Raw genomic sequence first — 21,942 nt, forward strand, 5'->3', positions numbered from 1 at the left:
TACTCTCTATTAGGACAACACTGCCATTTATTTTCTCTTGCTACCAGAGGTAGTATAGAGAGATAGACAGTGAATATAGCAACTTTAAACCAAACACCTTAGGAAGTTATGGTCAGAACAGCAGAACTTCTGTATTCATCCAGTTTTCTCAAGATAGTGATGGCTAAATTCTCAAAATGTGGATTGTCTGACGATTTTCTGACTAAACAAGTTTAGTCAGTACACTAAGCAGAGAATCTATGTTAATATTGGCAGGAAAGAGATCAGTTTCCCTCTCCCCCAGATAAACCTAATCTCTAGTCATGGCCTTTATTTCACTAAAAAAATGGCAATTAGGACAGCCACTCAAGTTCAATTTTGAGCACTGGATTGGGTTGTATGTATGTTAGAGAATGAGGGTAAGGATAAAGAACACTCACACCTCATATTCTTATAAAAATCAGAGATGATTTAGTTTTTATAAGTAGATTTTTGTTTTTTTGAGATACAGTCTTGCTATGTAGTGGAGGTTGACCTCAAACTTCAGATCCTCTTGCCTCAGCCTCCTAAGTACTGGAATTACAGGTGTGTGCCACTATGTCCAGCTTATAAGTAGATTTAATGCTGGTGAAAAGTCCAGTTTGTTGGGTCTGGGGAGGCCTATAAAAGACATGGCAATAAAGTGCAGTAAGTCTCACAGGGGCTAATTTATCAATGGAGTATGATCTTCCAAGGAATTGGGAAGTTGCCACAGTCATTGCCAATGTAGATGATGGAATATGGGTATACTACTGTTTGTTTCACAAACATAAACTGGAATAGAAAAATATAAACTAGTTAGAGATGATCAGTTTCTACTCATTAAAAGTTCTGGACTAGTATCCAAAATAGGAGAAAAAGTTATTCCCTTAAGAGTCCATGATGCTGCATTTTAGATGACCTAGCTCTTTAATCAAAGCTCAGCTTGAAAAGCAGCAGCTTAGAAGGAGATCTGCAGAGGTAAGGACTGCAGTTGCTCACCAGACTCTTCATGCTATTACCTGCACAGTTTGATGTAGCCTGATGCTTCATAGAAGAGCATCATTCTTAGTAGCGAATCTGAATTAGAGCTCTGAATAGAATGTAACTTAGAAAGGAAGGAGTGATTTTTTTGTAGAGAACTGGTGTGACATAGCGAAAAGAACACCAGACCCAAAAAAAAAACCAGCCTCAGTTTTGCCACGAATAGCCACGTAAATGGGGACCAGCTACTTCATCTCTCTGCTTCTGTTTTCTTAGATGTAAACTAGCTGACCAAATCATGATATTGAAGAATTGAATCAAATAAAGTATACTTTGGCAACCATAAAGCACTGTGAATTAATTCATACACAGGAGTTGGTTTAAAAATTATAGGTATTCTGTGATGATCTGTGACCCTGAAGTGTAGAGAATGGAGTAGTGTCTTTGGTACCACCAACAATGCAAAGCCCTCTCTGGCTGGGGTTTTTAGATGGACCTCAAGGTGGGACAGTCTAGGAAAAAAAAAAAAAAAAAGAGTTCAGAGAGATGGAACTGTTCCAGGCTAAGAATGAGAAATTTCATTATTCCAATTTCTGCATGGTTTGAATTAGCTTTAAAAATGACAATAGGGAAGAGACAACTAAAGAACTAGAAATGTAATGTCTAATTTATTTTGAGTTGGTCAAATAGTCATTATCAAGCTTAGGTTCAAAACCTGAGAAACCCTTTGGAAAGGGCTAGCCCCGAATTACAGCTTAAATATTAAGGATCTCTGTATTCTATAGTTCTTTGTTGGCAAATTGGGAAGAAAATGTACTTAAATGGGTTGTTACCAGCATAGGATTCTAAAGCAGTGTTCCTCTCACTTCCATCTTTTATTATCCCTTGTGGGTAAGACTAAGAGATTAAAATGAAAGGCAGATTCTTATGTTTGTTTTGTGGGAGAATGGAGAACATTAGGCACTGGGGAAGTTAATATACCAAGCAGCAGCTTTTGCCAGCATGAAGGGTAAGTAACAGATGACCATAGAAAGGACATGCTCTAAGTCCATTCTAAGGCAGATAGGCCCTTTTATCTTATGTATTACATTGTCTCAAAGAGAAGACTACAGAGTCAGAGACATTTGTATGTATATTTATATATGCATACATTTTTTTTTCCCCTAAAGATCCAAAACATTCCCTGTGCTGGGGTGGGGAGAAGCTTTCCACATCTTTCCATAGACATAAAAGGTAGCCAGAAGGCAACCATTCATTTACCTTACTATGGGTATATGTTTGAATCTTTTAAAAATGCCCAATTCCAGCAAACCTGTGGAAGGGAGCAATACCTGTCTCAGACACATCTAGTTGGTCCCCACCTATTCAGGACTCAGAATAAAACAGGCCAATAATAAAAATAAAGTCACTGGGCAGGAGCCATTTTTTTTAAATGAGAAAAAATTTCAATGTTGCAAAAACCACAGACTTAATTATTCCACAAGCAGCCATGCATGGAGCAAAACCCATTCTGCTGAAAAGATTACAGCAAAAGAAAATTAAATTAAAAATTAAATGGAGAGAAATAGATCACACAGAGGTACCTAAAAATCTGCCTTCTCTTGTGAGAGCTAGAAGAAAAGGCTTCTTTGGAGAGTCTGTTGGTTAACATCAAAAACAAAACAAAACAAAACAAAAAAAGCATCATTACAGGATTATAGTAACCTCACTGACAAAGCTCAATGAGAAGCAGGGAACATGCTAAGTGGTACTAACCTGATGTCATTTAGATATCCGTTCTGGCCAGTCTAGGTGAGGGGGAGAAAACGGAAAATAACTTATAAGAAAACAGCATGGCATAACCGAAAAGGATGTCCATGATGCTATGAATACCCAAGGTCCTCAAACCAAAGCTCACCCCACCAACAGGGAGAGAGGGAGCAGGGACAGGATGACCCATACCCACATACCCAATCTGACTTCTCACCTTTAATGGGGAAGAATATTTGGCATTTTTAGCCTTCCCACAGAGTTTAAAATCAAGATTGATAAAGGAGTATGGAAAGGAGGAAAAGGAAAATTATTAACCTAATTATTTCCTTTTTAGCTCTAAATTCATTGCTTTAGGAGTAAGCTTAGCATAATAACGATGTGCTTGATCCTGAAGGGTGTGTTCAAATGAAGGGGAAAGGGAGACATGAGAAAGAAACTTCAACTTTTGGAAATCACCCTCAATTACTATTCTCTTTCTATCCTCTACACTGGCAAATGAAAGACATTGTGACCTAAGACCCAAGGAGGGTGGGATATTAGGGAAGCAGGTACTTTTCAGAGCCTAGAAAAAAAATGATAAAATTAAAAACCTGAAGTAGTCCCACTGGGGATCATTTTCTGACAAAGTCACTGAGATGAGTGAAGTGAGCATTATAGTAGACTCCCAAAGCCTCAGAAAAAGGTACAATGAGTGTCTAGCTGCTGAGCGGAGTGTGCGCTGCAAAAAGCAGAGCATACATTGAGCAGCTTTCCCAATACACAGCTCAGTCTTCAGAGAAGGCTGCAGCAGCAGCATTTCCATCCAAACACCCTTCTTGCCACTTCCCTTTCTCTTTGGTCTGCCTCCTATCCCCACTCCACTCCCCAAACCTACAACTCCACCCTTAACCACTCCTTCTGACTGTCCTGGCTCCTCTTCACATGGGATATTTGGAAGATGTTGAGTTTTGGCCATTTTTCCTTTTCTAGACCTTCTGATATTCTTGAGCCCTCTACCACAACAAGAGCTAGGAAGTGCTGAAATGACAGTGATTTATAAATCCTCAAGGATTTAACAAAGAATATATATTTTAGTAGAGGCTTGAGAGACTAGAAATCAGGAGGAAAAAGGAGAGAAGAGCTAACTTTGCCTTTGTTATGGCTGTAGGTAGCTATATTCCACTGTTGTTGATAACTAGTTCCCAAACCCTATTATAAGCTGCCTAGGCTTTCTGATCATCTGTGGCTTTGCTAAGGGCAGACATGGGGAGGGCAGTCGTTTTCCATGTGTCAGTGAAGCAGAGGAGCGTACACAGATAATCAGCTAGGTTATGCTGTCACTAAGACTTCACAATCTGAACAGAGAGAACAAGCTATCAAGAGGTAGTTTAAATTGGGGGTTAAGAACATGGACTTCAGAGCCAGACTGCCTGAATTCAAACACCAGCTCTTTTGCTAACTAGCAATGTGATGTTAGTGGTGACAGCCTCTTTGTACCTCAGTTTCTCATTTACAAAATGAAGGAAATAATATAACCTACTTTACAGGCCTGGTGTGAGGATTACATGAGTTAACTTACATAAAGTACTGAGAACAGTGACTAAAAAAACAGTAAGCACTACAGAAGTATTTGCTATTACCCACCAACCTGTTCTATCTACACTTTAGGTCATCAATGACCACAACCATGTACAAATGACATCTCTCCTCTCATTCCACCCAACTGGTTTGCAGGTAAAGGTAGAGAACCCCCTTTTAGCTATGGTGAGATAATTTGGAGGATGTACTTTTCTGACTCAGAATGGACATCTATAAAAGAAGATTCCTTCTCCTTGGACTTAGGCAAGAAGGCTTGTCATGTTATCAGTCCCCAGAAGATCCCTAGAAGCACTTGGCTCTCTTGAGACTATGGAACAACAAGTACATAGGAGTTCAGTTTTTAGTTGGAAACAATATTTTTCTGAGTGAGGTGATGATGGAAAGATAGATACATACACACACACACACACACACACACACACACTCACACACACAAACATAATTTTGTAGGGGGTCTCAGTGAGAGAATAGAGAGTGGGGGAATGGGAGGAGAGTAGTGTCCATCTAAGTATATTGATTTAAAACTTCCTTTATTGCTAATAGACTGTAAGATGTTCTGCTATCTGGAGCCTACACTTTCTGGAACTCTTTTATCTCATGACTACCCATACTATTTCTTGAATTTCTGACATACAACTACTGGTTGGCAAAGGCAACCAGATATAGGAGAAACAAATATATTTGATACGGTCCACAGTTCTTAAGAACAAATTTGCCTAAATTGATTGATGTTGACTTCTGGGCCAAGGAGCCATTCCTCTTCTGAAAGCAAGTAAGAAATATAGGAAAAAGACTTCCTGTTCAGGTGTGAACTGGAGGGAACTGGGGTACTCTAGGCATGTGGAATGTGGAGTTGCAGAGGACAGACGTCAGAACAGCACTCTAACAAACACCAACATATCCTAAAAACAAAGCTGGTCAAATAAGATGCATGTAGAGCCTGTGAGGACACCAAGTCTTCTATTTAGAAGCAAAGATGCCTAGAATGGATAGTGGGAATCTAAGAGGGTAAGTGGGAGGAGGGTTTGACAGGCAAGACTCAGGGCCCTTTCATCAGCCCTGCTGGAACCATTTCTATTTTGTCTAGTCATATATTTACCAAATTCAGCCACTCCAAGTTTTGGTTCTTTTTGTATACCATGTAGCAGAATATATTAAAATAAAAACCTGCAGCTTCCCAAAAAAGCCATATTTAATTTTAGAGGTCAAATCTGGGACTGACTGATGTTGGTTTTTTTTTTTTTAAAAAAGAAACAAACAAAAAACCCAACAACATTTATGGAGGGTTCATTCCATTCACAGTTCCAAAGATTAAGAGCTAAAAGCTATGGGCTGACAACTCTCAGAAGCTACACTTACCTCTCGGGCAAATATTCTCTCTCGGACCCTTTGATATTCCTCCTCTCTCTCTTCTATTGACTTGCTCCTCCTTCCATCCTGCAATGGAACTCTGATCTAGATCGATGAGCAGAATTAAGCTAGTTAAGTTCTCCTCGTACTGCAAGCTCACTGCACACCAGCAAGGAAGAGAAACCGGGAAAGTTTATAGTTGCCATCAAAAAAATGGAAAATAAAGAAATAAAATTTCCAGTCCTGGACAGGCTTTACTGGGTACATCTGACCATGCAGTTTGGGAGATCAGGTTTTCTGGATGGTTGAGGACTCTCCATCTCCCCCACCCTCCCAGAGTATCAAGAATAACAACTATTTATAAGGATTAGGTTGCTTCCCTATAATAATCAGTCAGTAAGGATCAAGAAAATAGCTCTGGGAAAATAAACATTGCTTTTGAGGCTAAGTAAGGGAGAAAAGGAAGCTAGAAAGGGAGAAGAAACAGGTGTTTGGCAGAGCTGAATGTAGAGGAGGTTTTCAGAACTAGTACCTGACATTATCCCTTCTTTAGTCACTAATGCCATGGCGTGAAGACCCAAGACACACACGGCTTACCAAAGAGGGCCTGGGAAATGAAATCCCAAGGGCGAAGCTAAACTCAAAGCCTAAACATTTTTCTTCATTTTAATTATAGAAATTGAAGGACAAGGAGAGAAATTATAGAAATACAGAAGAAACAGAACAGAGCAACACAAAGAGAAGAGGAAGAAAAAGAACAGAATAGGGGGAAATGCGCAGAGAAAGCAACAGATAAATGAGAAACAGTTGAAGGGAGGGGAGAGGAAGATAGAAAAGGAAAAGAAGAAAATGGAGAATAGAGAACTTTATGTTCTCTGACAAATGCAGTGAGGTGACCAGCAGGGATGCCTGGTTAGATCACCACTTCTGGGTAGCCACTACCTAACTCCCCATCATTTTTTTTTTTTTTCCCTTTCTTGGCCTGCCATTTGTGAACCCTATCCTACAGAGGGTGTGACAGCACCCTCATAAAAGCAAGGAGCTCTGTGGAAGAACTTGTCAAATGAATGTCATCAAGTCACTGACAATTCCGATCTTTAACCTAGAGGGTTTGAAAGCTTCAAACAAAGCTCTAAGGAGCCTGATGTTCCTGATCCTCACCAGTCTCCTAAGGCAGCCCAACTTCAGGAGTCACCACTTTGACTAGATTTAGTTCTCACTATCCTTTACATCCTACATCCTACTAACTATCCTCCTGCTAATTCCATTCCAAGACAACACAGGACCCTCAAGGAGCTACACTGTCATGAGTTCCTAGCACTGGTAAACCAATGACAGAATAAAAAGAGCATAATGGGCTGTGAGGTCAGGCAGAAATCCTAGCTCTGCCTCTCTCAGTAATGTAACTTCAGGCAAGTAACTTAATATCTCTTTGCCTCAGTATTCTTAAGTGTAAAGTGGGGCTAATAACCCCATCTACATTGGGTTGTGGAGAGTATTAAAAGAGATAACGTATATAATGTGTTTAAAGCACAGCTTAGTTCAGGGAAAACACTCAATAAAATAGCAGCACTGTTCTTATTAAATCACAGATAAAAAGTGCACAGAGTCCACCTTATTACAGATCAAGTCTGAAGCTAAGAGATGAAAAGTTCACAACAGGGACAGATTTCATTTGCCCCAGTGTACTTCTAGGCCTGAGTAATTCCTGACCCACAGAAAAAGGGTTTTGGGAAAATGGAGAGAAGGGCATCAGGATGGAAAGGCTCTTACTTTTTTTTTTTTAATTTTTTTATTTGTCTTTTTGTATGTTTCTTTGCTTTCAATCAGACCCAGCGTATTTGTCCACATTAGATAATAACGCTTTTTTCAAAAAGGCACCCTCTAATATTCAAGCAGCAAGCAAGAAAAGTCCTGGTCTCAAGAGTGTAACATTCCAAGACAACTAATTTTGACTCTGCAGATAAGATATTATTACAGTTATCATTAGTCAGCAAGACTCGTGTTGGCTATACCCAACCATGCTCTCCAAATCTAATCCCCTTTAGAGGTCAGGCAGAAGCAGGCTGAACCTAAACCCTCTACTTAGCTAGGAAAACTAACCCCCGAACAATCACTGACTGTCTATACAGGGTGGGCCAGAGGTCAGAGCAATAGCTAGGCCCATAAATGGATAGGACAGCTTGTTCATTTCTTATTTCCCCAGGTATGGATCACAAAGGGGATACTACCTAAGGTTCCCAACATCAAAATTCAAATGAACTCACCTTGGCGGGGAGAGGTGGGAACAAATTAAGGAGTTTGCAGAAAGGGATCAGAGACATTTTTGTATCTGGTTAAATTACACTACAACTTGGCCAATTCAAGGCTAGCCCTGAGCTAGGATAAGAGTGGAAGTGGGATAAAGTAGCTTTTGGTGGTTCCTAAAGGAATACCTAACTATTAAAGAAAAAAAAGAACGAAACCATCAGCTTGATCGAGGCTGAGGGCAGGGAGGAACCTTGCTTTGCCCAAAATGATACGTAGTTAGAAGTCAGTGGCAGACCCAAGGAGTTCTAACCCAAATGAGATCACCCAGCAAATATCAGCACCATGTCTGTCTGGAGCTAAGAGGGTGGCATCCAGTTTAACAACCAGTCAGTTCTCAATGTTAAGCCAAAGACAACTCCATCCTAAAATATTTTGAGCTTTCTCCATCCCACAAAAATTCTTCTCCCTTCCCAGTTTCTCTTACTGCAGTCTCTCCTCTCTAGGCCCACCCTTTCCCATTCTTCACCTGGTTATCATCTCGGTCCATACTGGCATCGTCTCTCTTGAGAATGAATCTCTGTTGAAATTCTGTATTCTTCTCATCCTTTATATGTTCTGAGAATCTCTGCTCAGGGCTGAGATTTTGAAAGAAATGTGAAAGGAATTAGAGAAAAAGACCATTTTGTTAGGAAAGAGACCTCCTTGCTATGATTCTCCTAAATTCCACAACTCCTACTCAGAGAATGTATGGAGTCAGGCATCCAAAAGTCACATCACATGAAGGTTTTAATGAAATTTGTAACTTCTCTTCCTCCAAAGCACGACTACTCTGTTAGTGAAGGGGAAGAAAGGCTAGGACAATCTTCATGAAATATTAGTGCCTCTAGAATCTGTCTCTAAGACCTCACACAAAGTTGGAAATGATAATATAAACTCTCCATCCCATTCCCTAGAAGAGATATCTTGATCCTACACTTTCCTTTTCTATCCCAGCAGGCTACCCCAGGAAAGTTTCCTTCCTTACATTCTTGTATTGCTGGTTTTGTTGATGATGACAGCTTTCCCAGTTTGATCAACATTGTGGTCCATCCCAAAATAGGCAGCTACCCGGTGTAATAGCATCCGGTGATATGAGGTCATCTGAGGGAACTTCTTGAACTGGTTACTGAAGAGAAGCCCAGGGGAAAAAGTAAAACAAACAAAGAGCAATAACAGCCAGCCATAATTTTTCTTTTTGTTTTCCTCCTTATTTTTGTTACTACTGGGGTTTGAATCCAGGGCCTCATGCTCTACTACCTGAATTATGCCCCAGCCCTGTAATTTTTCTTACAAAAATTGAAAGTGAATTTATTAGCAATAGATATACTATAAGGAAGACAGATATTTACTCAGTGGGAACCAAAAAGGTTTCTCTCAGTATTTTGCAGATTACTTTGATCTATCTTCATTAAGACTACTGTTTTTGTTTGTTTGTTTGGTGGTATTGGGGTTTGACCTCAGGGCCTCATGCTTGCTAGGCAGGTACTCTACCACTTGAGTCACTCTGCCAGCCCTAGACTATTCTTAAGGCCTTGGACAACCCCACCTGGATGATGTTTGAGAAAGGAAAAAGGGAGATACTTAAGAATAGTAAAACCTGGAGCAAAGCCTGCCTGTTGAAAAGACAGAAAATCTTTTTCTCAAGTCTATGCAATAACTTAAAAACCTCACTTGTTTTTACAATACACTTTTTAATACATTCTTATTGCTTCTCCCTAACTCTTTTTGTTCCCCAGGGAGTAATTATTTCACTCTCATTTTTATGGAAAAATGAAAGAGGAATGTTCTAAAATTGTACATAAATTTCTTTCCAGTGTCCCCTCCCACCTCTAAGTGCATACTTCATATAAGCAACTTACTTGTTGTCATTAATAAATTCCAGAATCTCCTGTTCTAATTTTAGCAGCATCATTCTGTCCCTGTTTAAAAAAGATTAAAACAAAACAAAACACAGACCTCCCATAGACATCGAAAGCAGGGATTGAAAACACAACTTATTCACTACAAAAGTTGAAGGGAAGGATAGACCCAAACTCCAGTAATGGACCATAACACAGAGGCTACTGACCTCACTAGCCTATCCTATGGTATTCTGCAAAAGAAAACAACCCAAGTATATACTTTGCAGACCTCTCCTAATTATGTACTTAGTTATCCATATCAGAAATCTAACTGTCAGCAGCATATTCATATACACATATACTACATGCTTATAAATCTAATCACTATTCTACATTTCATTTGGTTATTCATAGAATTTTAAAGCAATTATGATCTAGCTTATGTACAAATCAATTATCTTTTTCATCTGGTCTTCCTAATCAGGAAGCTCCTAAGTCTTCATATTTCTTTGTCTCTTTATTCTTCTTTTAGCACTGGGGTTTGAAATCAGGACCTCATGCTTGCTAGGCAGGCACTCTTACCGGTTGAGTCACTCCACCAGCTCAGTCTTGGCATTCTTCTTCCACAGTTTTTCTCAACTCTTCCAAAAGCAGAAACCTCAATGTGAGGTATTCTGAACCCCTTATAGAATATAAAACTATATCCTCCTGAGGAGAAGAACACCCTAGGTTCTAATAATGGGAAAATTCAGTGAAGCTTAGTCCTTTGGAATGCTGTTGGCCCCTGTCTCCTTTCCCTCTTACAGCAATCATGTTATTACCTTGGGTTCTTTTTCAGTGTATTTACAAGAAATTCATGTAGGTCAATTCCAGTGGAGTCCGTATATTCTTGGCTGGAGTCTAGAATCACCACAACAAAAGAAAGTTAAAATAAATTAAACTGCTTTGCATGGTATGTAATTCTAAGCAAAAGTCTACAATCAGAAAAAACAAAAACAGGAAACTGGATTCAAACTTCAGGGTTTTAGCATAAAATCTAGAATGATCTTAATTGCCAGTCCTGCAAAAGTCCCTACCACAACAACAAAAGGAAGAGTCTGGGTCATAGTGTTATATCAGTATTATATTGAAATGCTACCCTTTCATTAATATAAGTTTTTTGCTGAATGTCTTGATAAAAATAAAGCAGGTTTTATTCTAGCTAAGGAAAACAGATAACAGATAAGGGCAGTTGGGCTAAATTTTCCAGAATCTCATTAAATATGCCAATATTGATTTTTTTTTTTTTTTGCAGAACTGGAGTTGAACTCAGGACCTTGTGCTTGTTACGTGGGCATTCTACTGCTTGAGCCACTCCACCAACCCAGTTTTTTTATTTTTGTTTTTTTGTGGTACTGGGGTTTGAACTCAGGGCCTCATGCTTACTAGGCAGGTGCTCTTATCACTTGAGCTACTCCATCAGTCCTATAGTTCTTTGTTTTTTGAAACAAGGTCTCACTATGTACCCCATGCTGGCTTGGAATTCACTATGCATACCAGGCTAGTATTGAACTCCTGATCCTCTTCCCTCAGCCTCTGGAGTGCTGGGATTACAGGTATGTACCACCATACCTGGTTAAGTATTATTTTTAAACCCAAGGTTGCCTTTACTTATCAATTATCACTTTTATGTACTATGTCTTTTTGCAAAAGCCTTTGGCTTTAAACTTCAAAGTAGACCTGCATTATCTTCTTTAAAAAATCAATTCAGCCATCCTAAAACCAAAATACATGTTATTTGGAGAATCTGCTATCATGATTATCCATGCCACCATTTATTCCAGAGCACAAATAAAATCAGAATTGACTACATTGTCCTGCCCTGGGTAGTGCCAATGTAGACAAGAGTACCGCTCTGTGGCATGTGAGCCCCGCAGGCAGGGCTGGTTAAAGAAGCCAAGGAGTTAACCTAGTTAGGTACCTCCCCAAGCAGCTAAGTCAAAGGACACTATAAGTAGATGGGTCAGTGAAGCCAACAGGTACCAGGTTTAGGATAAAACACAATAGCACAGTACAGCCAGGCATTTGTCAGATGAGAGATGGGGAAGTCCTCACCTCTGGACAGCATCTTCCTTGGAACCTTTTCCTTGCTTTTGTCCTTTTCTTCCTTTTCAGAGACATCCTTTGTAGACTTTTCTTCCTCCTTGTCAGAGGGACAGCTGATATGCAGTTGGATTATATCCTTAAACAAAGGAAAAGAAGAACAGAATCAAAGAGGAAAAAGGATTTTAACTCTCTGTGACTCCCTTAGAATCTCAATGGAGGCAGCCCTTGGGGCAGCAGCTTTATTTTACAGAAGACTCTATGTTGTTGTTGTTGATTTGTTTTGATGGTACTAGGGTTTAAACACAGTCTCACGCTTGCTAGGCAGGCACTCTATCGCCTGAGCCACACCACCAGCCCTGTTGTTAATTAAATTATTTTAGTTTTGTTCTTCCAAGAGGGTAAAGGCCAAGTCTTTTTTGTCAGCAGTCACAGCCTACTATATGAAGAGCTCAAGTTACACTATAAGGACTGGATGCTAATCATTCTAACCACCAGAGGGAAGGGATATGGATAGGGAAACAGGATCATCCCTGAGATCTCCTTGTTTACCCTGGATGGTTGAGACAAGAAGACCTAAACTTCATGTTCTCACCATATCCTTCCCTTACTGAAACAGCTTTTATTTTTAAGCACCTTCCTTCCTGATTTCCAGGCCTGATACTGATGCTGTGACTGTTACGCTACACTTTACCAAACAACTGCCATGTTCAAAAGCTACACTTAGGCTTATAAAGGACCTACCTGGGTTTCTAGTGGCCCATCAACAAAGGGGGTGGAGGACTCCTCACATACTGCCAGACTGCGCACCAACTTCAGCTTGGAATTAGACTGAAAAAAAACAAAAAAACAAATTCACATATATATTCCCTTGGTGAACATTTAGAAAACATCCTCTTTGGCTCTGGTTAGTTACTGCCTCTTTAAATACAGTTGTTGTTGCTTTTCCAAATAAGTCCTCCTTGACAGTACCTGGTTCACTTGAAAGGTAATTCTCCTGCTTACAACAACAGACATGTGAAAACAAAATGACTACCTGGACAGATAGTCCAGAAAAACCACTTCGCTTAGCCCTCTTCTCTCTCTAGCTCAGTGTTCCAATTTCAGATTTCAAAGTTTACTGCAAATACACATCAGCATAGCACTACAGAAAGACCCTGGACTTGAGAACCAGAAGTCCTAGCTTCAACTTCTGATTTTCCACTATAAGCTATAAGACTGACCTTTCTAGGTCTCCATTTCTCCCCAGCAAGATTGGGATAAAAATCCTAAAGGTCTGCTGTGAGAATCAGATGACATAAAGTATGTAAACATATATATCATTAAATAGTGCTTAGCACAGATAGACAGACAATAAATGCTAAATGACACAAACCCTGAGATAGGAAGGGTATGTAAGGAAGTATCTTAAGGAATGAGTAAAAAGAAAGGCAAAGAAAACATTATAACACTTGGGATTTAATGTAATAGAAACTTAATCCACTTGCTTTACTTCTGCTGGATGGGGAATCCCAAAAGATCCGAAATCCACTATGGAAATCACTACTTTCCTAGGGATCCCAAAAGCCAAAAAATGTATAATGACTTATTAGAAATCACTTATAAACATTTGTGAGTGTTCTTACAATAACATTAAGGTTTAAAGTGAACACAAAAGCACAAAACATGTTATGTGTACTCCGTGTAGGGCTGGGAAATACTGGAGAAGAACTTGAGATTCTGAAGAAAAAAGTATCAAGCCTAATTCTGCCACTAACTGCTAAATGTCTTTTGTTAATTGTACTCAGTCTCTACAGCACAAGTTACCTCATCTGCAAAATGGGGATAATGACTCTTATTTATCTTAAAAAGTTTGGGAGGACCTAAAACAGCAGTGAATATCTTTTGTTCTGAACTTTATTGTCAAGGTTATCACTATAGATTAATTAGGCCATGTTGAGATAAGACAGAGATAATTTATCATATTTCTTGCCTGTCTTTTTTTTTTTGGGGGGGGGGGCAGTTCTGGAATTTGAACTCAGAGCCTCACGCTTGCTAGGCTGGCACTCTTACACTTAAGCCACACCACGCAGCCCACTTTTTGGTTTTCTTCAAACTGAAGCCCTAAGCTGGCTGAGCTACTCCCAAATTCTATCATTAATTTTCTGGAGGATCATACTCTCTGAGGAGTATGATCTGGATGTTCTAATGACTGTAATACCCCTAATTATTACTGCTGGTAACAATTCTCAGTGAGTGCAAGAAAATTTCAGTATTTTACTGCCCCCCAGATAAATTAAAAAGCTACTGCATACTAACATATATAGTCATCCCTAATTTCTTAAAATAATCTGTAATGTGCTAATTTTATCAAGCAATAATTAAAAATAAAATCCTCTTCCCACTGGGCATAGTGGTACAAGCCTATAATTCCAGCACTCTTACAGGCTGAGACAGGAGGATCCCAAGTTCTGGGCCAGCCTGAGCCACAAGACTCTGTCACAAACACATACACAAACCCAAAACAAAATGAATCAAAAGGAATAGATGAAAATACTCTTATCTACCCCAGTGTAAAAAGTGAAACATTAAAAAAAAAAAAAAAAAAAAGCCAGGTGTGGTAGTTCATACCCATAATTCCAGCACTTGGGAGGATAAGGTCAGAGGATCATGAGTTTAAGGCCCCTGGGCTGTATGAGTCCCAGACTAGCAAGGCCTACATAAGAGTAACTATCTCAAAAATCAAAACAAAACAAAACAAAAAAAAGAAGGTGGTTGTATGTTCAGAATATCCAAAAATGATGAGTCATTTCTACTAATGGGGCAGGATTTATCTTAGAAGAAAATCCACCTGAGGGGAAAAAAGAACACAAAGGGGAATTTCAACACTTATACAACTAGCCATTTTCTAGAGAAGCCAGGGGTGAGCAGAGAAACTGGCATTTCAGTACATTCAGCACCAAATTCTCTCAGACTCTGTGGAAGGCTCCAGCTGGGTATTCTTTCAGGCATCAGAAAAAGAATGTGACCTAACTATAGATAATGGAGAAAAACAAAGCCAGACGTTTTATTCGGAAATATGTGTATGTGTGCATGTGACTGTGAGTCACATTCAAAAACTTATTACTAATAACACTAGAAAATAAGCAATAGAGAAGGGCTCTCACCTTGGCTCTTTTCCTGGCATGACTATGGCTGGATGTCCGTCTCTGTTAGAAGGGGATTGGAAAATATTAAAGGTGGGGAAAGTCAACACTTAAATTAAAAGCAATACATACTAACAACAAAAAGCACTATTATAAAAATCATTTCAACTGCTGCCAAACTATGATGAAAATCATTTGTTGGTGTTGACCTATTCTAACTCCAGCAACTGTGACATGGAATGGACCCAGACCACCTATACTCAAATCACCATTCACCATGAAGTAGAGAAGAAACACAATGTTTTTTTTTTTTGTTGTTTTATTTTGATTTTTGGCAGTATTGGGGTTTGACCTAAGGACATGTGCTTACTTAGGCCGAGGTTCTACCACTAGAGCTACCCCCACCAAGAACATGGTAATTTACTGGCTTATTTCACAGATTGGTAAAAATCACTTTTGGATAAAATATGGATGGGATCTTCTGATGAGTATGATCTGGAAATGTCATTACCATACCACAAGAGAATTTTTTCTTCCAAGCTTGTTCACAGGAGCCTATTTAATCAATAATGTACATGAAATATGGTCCCTAACTATCACTTAAAATAACATGATTATGGGACAGCACAATCAGAGTTCCAACTTGAGACACCCAAAACACCCAAACCTATACCTGCACAAATAGAATGAAGAGTCTGCCACCATTTCTAAGGCCCTGGTGGAGACTCTTATCTCATAGCTTGTCTGAGTCAGAGATGTGAGATGGGACAAGTTAAAAAGAGTATGGAAGGGATAAGACATCCATAGCAAAGGGGAGAGAGAGTGGGTAAGGAGCAGAGCATAAGCTTCCTCAGCTTATGGAGAATGAGGGCCTAAGATGGGAGGGAAGGAATAGTAAATTAATTGCTAAGATTTCTGAACATGTGAGAAGTCAAAATGAGGGCTTTAGGGAAGGAGTTGGGTATGGAAGGAGTAGAATCTTTAATGCTATTTTGAAGAAGTATTTGTTCTTTTAGAAAATAGTAGAGGGGAAGAACTTCCTAAGTCTGCTCTGTAGGATCCAGGATGGTGAAAAAGACTAAAGACTATACAAGAACAGGAGTTCCAGTAGATGGCAGTAGCTTCACCTCTTCTGGTGGCAGCCAAAGGAGTCAAGTTAGAGTCAGAGGGAAGGCAGGTCCCCTCCAACTCCAACTGACTCACAAACTATTTGTATACCCAGGTATAAAACCTATAAACGTTCTTTCTTTTTCTTCTTTTGAGACAAGGTCCCACTACGTAACCTGGATTGACCTCAAACTTGTTATCTTTCTGCCTCAGCCTCCCAAGTGCTGGGATTATAGATCTGAAGCACGATGCTCAGCCTAAATGTCCTTTCTTTACTGCCTATCTTTAAGAAGTACACACAAAAAGAGTTCAGAATATCATTCATAATAGTCTCCTGAGAACAGAATAACTTGGATCTAAAAGTTCTTTTAATTACTAACTTTCCTGTAATTTGACAGCACATAATTAAACACTCATCACCTATCTGTCCTATTTAAAATTCGTTATTGGTATCAGTGGAGGATGGAAGTATAGCTGGAACTGTGGCAGACTGTCTCAACAAACTCTGGAAGCATGGGCAGGGAACGACAACTCACATGTAAAAGAAAATGGAGAGAAAAGCAGCTGGGACAAGATGTGGCAAACTGTATAAGGAAAGACAGTAGAAAAGCAGGCAGATAGTGAACAAAACATTTCAGAGAGCTGTCTCATTTTAATTCATTCCTTTATGTTGCTGCTGCTTTAATCTTTAAAGAAGACAAGGTCTAGGTGAATTAAGTTGTCTTGAAAAATTATGCTTCAAGTTTCCAGATCTTCCAAAATGCTGTTTCTCCTACCTTTTAATCTAATTTATTGCTAGAGTTAACAGTCTATCTCTTGGACTTATAATAAAGACCAGTCTCACCCTTGGGCATGATGGAAAGGATTTACAGAAATTGGGCTTGTGTAACAGAAGAAACCAGCTGTGACCACACACACACACACACACACAGAGCGAGAGAGAGAGAGTACTTTAAACAAGTAGGTTAGAAGAGGCTCAGAGTCTGGCTAGCTGGGCAACAAAGAAGAACCTTGGTAGAAGCTTAGCTGACAATCTACTGCCAATATTTCTGTACTGCAATATGTAACTGGATGAAAAACATGGCAACCAAAGAGTAAAATTCCACACTCACATTTATCACAAAACCATTTCTGACCCAGAAAATGCTGACTGCTTTAATGCAACCAGGATATAAGTTTAACACTGTGTATAAAGCAAATAGCTCTACTTTTAGTACTTTTGCAACACCACGATGCTCCCGATCTCCACTTTCCAAGTAGACATGAGCCATTGCACCTGGCCTACAGTTTTGTTTTTTTTTTTTTTTGTGGCAGTACTGGGGTTTAAACTCAGGGCCTTGAGTACTTGCTAGGTAGGCACTCTACCACTTGAGCTATGCCCCAACCTTTTAGCTTTGGTTATTTTTGAGACAGGTTCTCTCTTCATGCCCAGGCCGGCCTGAATGGAGAGCCCCCTATTTATGCTCTGCTCATGGCTGAGGTGACATCCAGCTTTTATTGTTAAGATGGGGTCTCACAAACTTTTTGCCAGGCTGGCCTCAAATTGTGATTCTCCTGCTCTCTGCTTCCTGAGTAGCTAGGATTACAGGCGTGAGCCACTGCACTTGGCATCAGCTCACTTTTTTGTAGTTAAAATCAAAATGCAGCAAATGTAGCAAAAACCAGTGAACTTGGGGTCCACATGGATTAGGGATTTCATTCTATCCTTTTTAGACTTTATCATTGACTATGACAAAACAGGGAGGAGATGTTTTTTGAGGGCTCAATTTGAGGTTCTTTGGCCATACTGGGGGTTTGAATTCAGGACCTCCTACTTGCTAGGCAGGCACTCTAATGTTAGAGTTCTTAAGAAACATTCAAGTATTCAAATTGGTGACGGGATTCTTTAGAGACTTCCACTTCTATTCAGGTATAAAGAATGTGCACACAACACCCAGCTAATCCTTACCTGTGTCTCCTGACGCAAACTGTTATCTTCACCTTCTTTCTCAACTTCTTCCTTACTTGGAGTCTTGGATGTAAATTTGCTTTTGTTTACAGATTCTTCCACCAGCTTTTTTTCTGACTCTTTCATTATTTCCAGAGTCTCTTGAGTAGTGTTACTGTTAGACATGTTCTTCAAAAGAATACAGTAGTCTCTATGGATTCCTAAAGAAACATTAACGGCATTAAACAGGAGGCATGTTTCCATACTTAAAAACACATACAAGACTTGTATTTCACATATATACATTTTTTCCAGCAGTCTCCTTTCAACCTAAAAAAGAGACATTTGTAAGTGCTGCCCCTGGACTCATTTTTTTACTTTTTTCATTTTACTGAGGTAAAACTGACAAAAACAACAAAATAAACTGCATAGAGTGTACAATTTGGTGACATATTTACAACATATTTGTACACCTGTGAAGCCATCACTACAATTGAGATAATGAGCACGTCCATAATCTCCAAGTTTCCAAATGCCTATTCATAATCTCTCCCTCCCCTCTCACCACCCCCAGCCAGCTCCTATCTATTTTCTTTCACTACAAATTAATCTGCATTTTCAAGGTTTGGGCAAGGGTGGCGGTGCTGCTGGAGATTGAACCTAGGGCCTCAGGTCTATAAAATTTCCAGAATTTCATATAAATGAAACTGTACACTGTCTAGACTTTTACTTAGCATAATTATTTTGAGATTTGCAGCATTCAGTTCTAAAGCAATTTAGTGTGAGTCCTCCTGGCACTATATACCCTCCTTTGTTCCCTATAGAAATTTTTTCACATTTCCAGCTCTAGTACTTAAGTCACTAGATTCTTTCCAGAAAGAAGAAAAATACATCATAAAGCTCTATTCACCACTAGAAAGAAATACCCTCCTTTCCCAAGAGAATCTTCCACAGCTACCACAAGCCACAACATTGTTACCAGCTTCAAAATACTCCTCATCAAAACTTGGCAAAATTAGACAATGGTTATAGAATCTCACATTCTTTCCTTTATCTCAAGCAAGCTGAAAAAGCAAGAAGAGACTTTCTAGCCATCTGTCCTTCAGAAAGATTGGGTCTCTCCTTGGAGAAGGAAAGAATGTTTGCTTTGGTATTTGTTATTTGGATTCAGTAAACCTTACGGCCTCGCAATGATACAGTTATCTATGGTGAAGGCGTGATCATTCTTTATCATTATTGCTACCTGGGAAATGCTGTACTGAAGCCAAGGTCCTCCAAGCACACACTAAGAAACAAGATGATGCTCTATACACAGATTCATGTCTTCAAGTACTAAGTCAAACATGCTTGGTTCTGACAATGGTTTCATAGAGGTTTCTCCTTACATGGGTTACTAAATGTACTTCAATCCTAAATAGTTCTTTCTTTCCTTTAAAAAGACTACAAACCCTACAAACTGAGCTAATTAAAAAAATAAATGTTAGCAATGCTTCAAGAAAATTGTCATACCACAAATTTTCTTTCCTTCTAGTCAGTTTAAAGGATAAGACTCAAAAGGCTCTCAAGAGGCACAGGTAGCCTCATCTGATACAACTTACCGATAGTCTGTAAGATTTTTGCTTTGTCTACCTGTGGTGGTTCCTGAGCAGCTACTTGGAGACTTTTTTTTTTTTTTGGTGGGACTGGGGTTTAAATTCAGTGCTTCATGCTTACAACGCAGGAGGTCTACTGCTTGAGTCACAATTCCAGTCCATTTTGCTGTGGCTATTTTGTAGATGGGGTCTCTCAAAGTATTTATCTAGGCTGGCCTCAAACCACAATCCTCCCAGTCTCAGCCTCCACAAGTAGCTAGGATTGCAGGTATGAACCATCAGCACCCAACAGAAAAATTCTCTTTAAAGGGGCAGAGAGCTAGTCACACAATCATGAAGTCATAAAAGTTGAATTTATCTTTGTGTGTTTGTGGTACTGGAGGTTGAACTCAGGGCCTTGTGCTTGCTATGCATGTGCTCTACCACTTGAGCCACATCAGAGTCCATAAAGCTGAATTTAAAGATGAGAAATATTGGAAGAAACACTACAAAAGAAAACTGTCAACAGCTGAGCAGATTGGTGTGTGCCTGTAATCCCAGCACTCAAATCACTTGAGCCCAAGAGTACCAGGCCAACTTGGGCAAGGTCCTGTCAAAAAAGAAGAGAAGATGGGGGCAGAGGGAGGCAGAGAGATTTCATTTTTTTAATTAATTAATTTAGCAGCTATTTTAGAAAGGCTTTTTTAAAAAGACTGGCAGGGTGGCTTAAATGGTCGAGTGCCTGCCAAACAAGCATGAGGCCCTGAGTTCAAATCCCAGTACTATCAAAATAAAGAGAGTTATAACCCACTGGATTAAAAAAATTTTTTTGGTGGGACTGGAGTTTGAACTCAGGCTCATGCTTGCTAGGCAGGTGCTCTTAACAGTTGAGCCACTCCTCCAAACCTTTTTATGTGATGGGTATTTTCGAGATAGGGTCTCTCAAACTATTTGCCTGGGGCTGGCTTTGAACCTTGATCTTCCAGATCTCTGCTACTGAGTAGCTAGGATTATAGGCGTAAGCCACTGGCTCCCAGCTTGCTCTGGTTATTTTGGAGATGGCGGTCTCTCTATTTCCCCAGGCTGGCCTTAAACTGTGACCCTCCCAGTCTCAGCCTCCCAAGGCATGAGCCATGGGTGCCCAGAAACCTATAGGATTTTTTGACTCACTGACTATTAATGGGACTTTGTTTATGTACATACATCTTCATGCATGTACTTATGGAGGGATGAGATTATTTATTACTATCCCCTACCCCAATGGGTAAATCAAGCTTTAATTCTAAGTACTAGTACACTTGGCATATGCCTTTCCATCTCTCTTAACTAGGAAACATTAGTAAAGATCAGAACTAGGTATGAAATATGCGATATAATACCTTTTGTAAATGCCACAAAGTACCCCCAGCTAGCACAATATTTTTTAAAAAAAAGATCAGAACTGCAAGGACTCTTAGATGTGACCTCACAAATTTCCCCTTTCCTTCAAAGAAGAACTCCTTTTTCATTTGTTTTTGTGCTTAACATATATTACTTATACAAATGGGTTTCACTGTGGTATTTTCATACATGTATATAATATACTTTGACCAAATTCACCCTCTCTACTATTCTTTCTTATCCCTTTCTTTCTTTTTAACAATTTTTAGTGGACTTTATTATGCTATTTTCATACATACATATAATGCACTTTTATTATATTCAACCCAGTTACCCTTTCCTTGACCTCTTCCCTTTCTCCCACCACCACCCAAAAAAAAAAATTTTTTTTTTTCTCTCTAGAAGAGCTCTTTTCTATAACTTCCCTAAGAGGCCTGTTAGCCTCTCCTGGAAAATTCCTGGAACAGGACCATGTCACTATTCCTGAAACAGTTCTAACAGTCACATAGTTGACACCTACAATAAGTTAGAGCTGCTTCATCTTGATCCTGAATCAGTCTTAAGAGTCACACCGGGCTGATGGAGTGGCTCAAGTGAAGCCCTGAATTCAAACCCTAGTCCTGCCAAAAAAAACAAAATCAGAGTCACACAAAATTAAGTTTACTTCATTTACCACAACAGACCACTGATATTTTTTTCTTTCTAGGCTTATATAGGCTCAAACAAATTTCTCTGTCAGAAAGAGAAGGTGATATGGAAGCAGTGGCTATTTCTTTTTCCAGGATGGACCTTAAACATCAAATAAGCATTTCTTCAAATCAAAATGGCAATTTTGCAGCTGTCCTTCACATGTAGATCAGGAAAGGATCAACTATCTGGACACCTGGAATCATTTCAATGTTCAAGCACTACAGCTCAGTTAAAAGACTAGAAAGCAAACAACCAAACAGAAAATGGTC

The 21,942-nt window shown here is 39.4% G+C and overlaps 1 protein-coding gene across 20 annotated transcripts in view; it reads right to left on the minus strand.

Moving 5' to 3' along the window:
- The window catches only part of R3hdm2 (R3H domain containing 2), a 119,627-nt gene that overhangs the window by 26,436 nt on the left and 71,249 nt on the right, over positions 1-21,942 (minus strand). For 7 of the 20 annotated variants that reach the window (XM_074083714.1, XM_074083711.1, XM_074083716.1 and 4 more), the window contains 12 exons: positions 18,054-18,253; positions 15,020-15,061; positions 12,618-12,704; positions 11,886-12,012; positions 10,613-10,691; positions 9,810-9,869; positions 8,936-9,076; positions 8,438-8,546; positions 5,671-5,766; positions 2,737-2,768; positions 2,565-2,618; positions 1,350-1,493 (listed from right to left, as the gene is read on the minus strand). In XM_074083714.1, the coding sequence (XP_073939815.1) occupies positions 1,350-1,493; positions 2,565-2,618; positions 2,737-2,768; positions 5,671-5,766; positions 8,438-8,546; positions 8,936-9,076; positions 9,810-9,869; positions 10,613-10,691; positions 11,886-12,012; positions 12,618-12,704; positions 15,020-15,061; positions 18,054-18,253 (1,171 nt within the window). Of the gene's footprint in view, positions 1-1,349; positions 1,494-2,564; positions 2,619-2,736; positions 2,769-5,670; positions 5,767-8,437; positions 8,547-8,935; positions 9,077-9,809; positions 9,870-10,612; positions 10,692-11,885; positions 12,013-12,617; positions 12,705-15,019; positions 15,062-18,053; positions 18,254-21,503; positions 21,604-21,942 lie in introns of all 20 variants that reach the window. The other 13 variants (XM_074083720.1, XM_074083718.1, XM_074083727.1 and 10 more) reach the window with 8 other exon arrangements.

The sequence above is a fragment of the Castor canadensis genome, chromosome 8 (assembly GCF_047511655.1).
Source record: "Castor canadensis chromosome 8, mCasCan1.hap1v2, whole genome shotgun sequence".
Taxonomy (NCBI): Eukaryota; Metazoa; Chordata; class Mammalia; order Rodentia; family Castoridae; genus Castor; species Castor canadensis.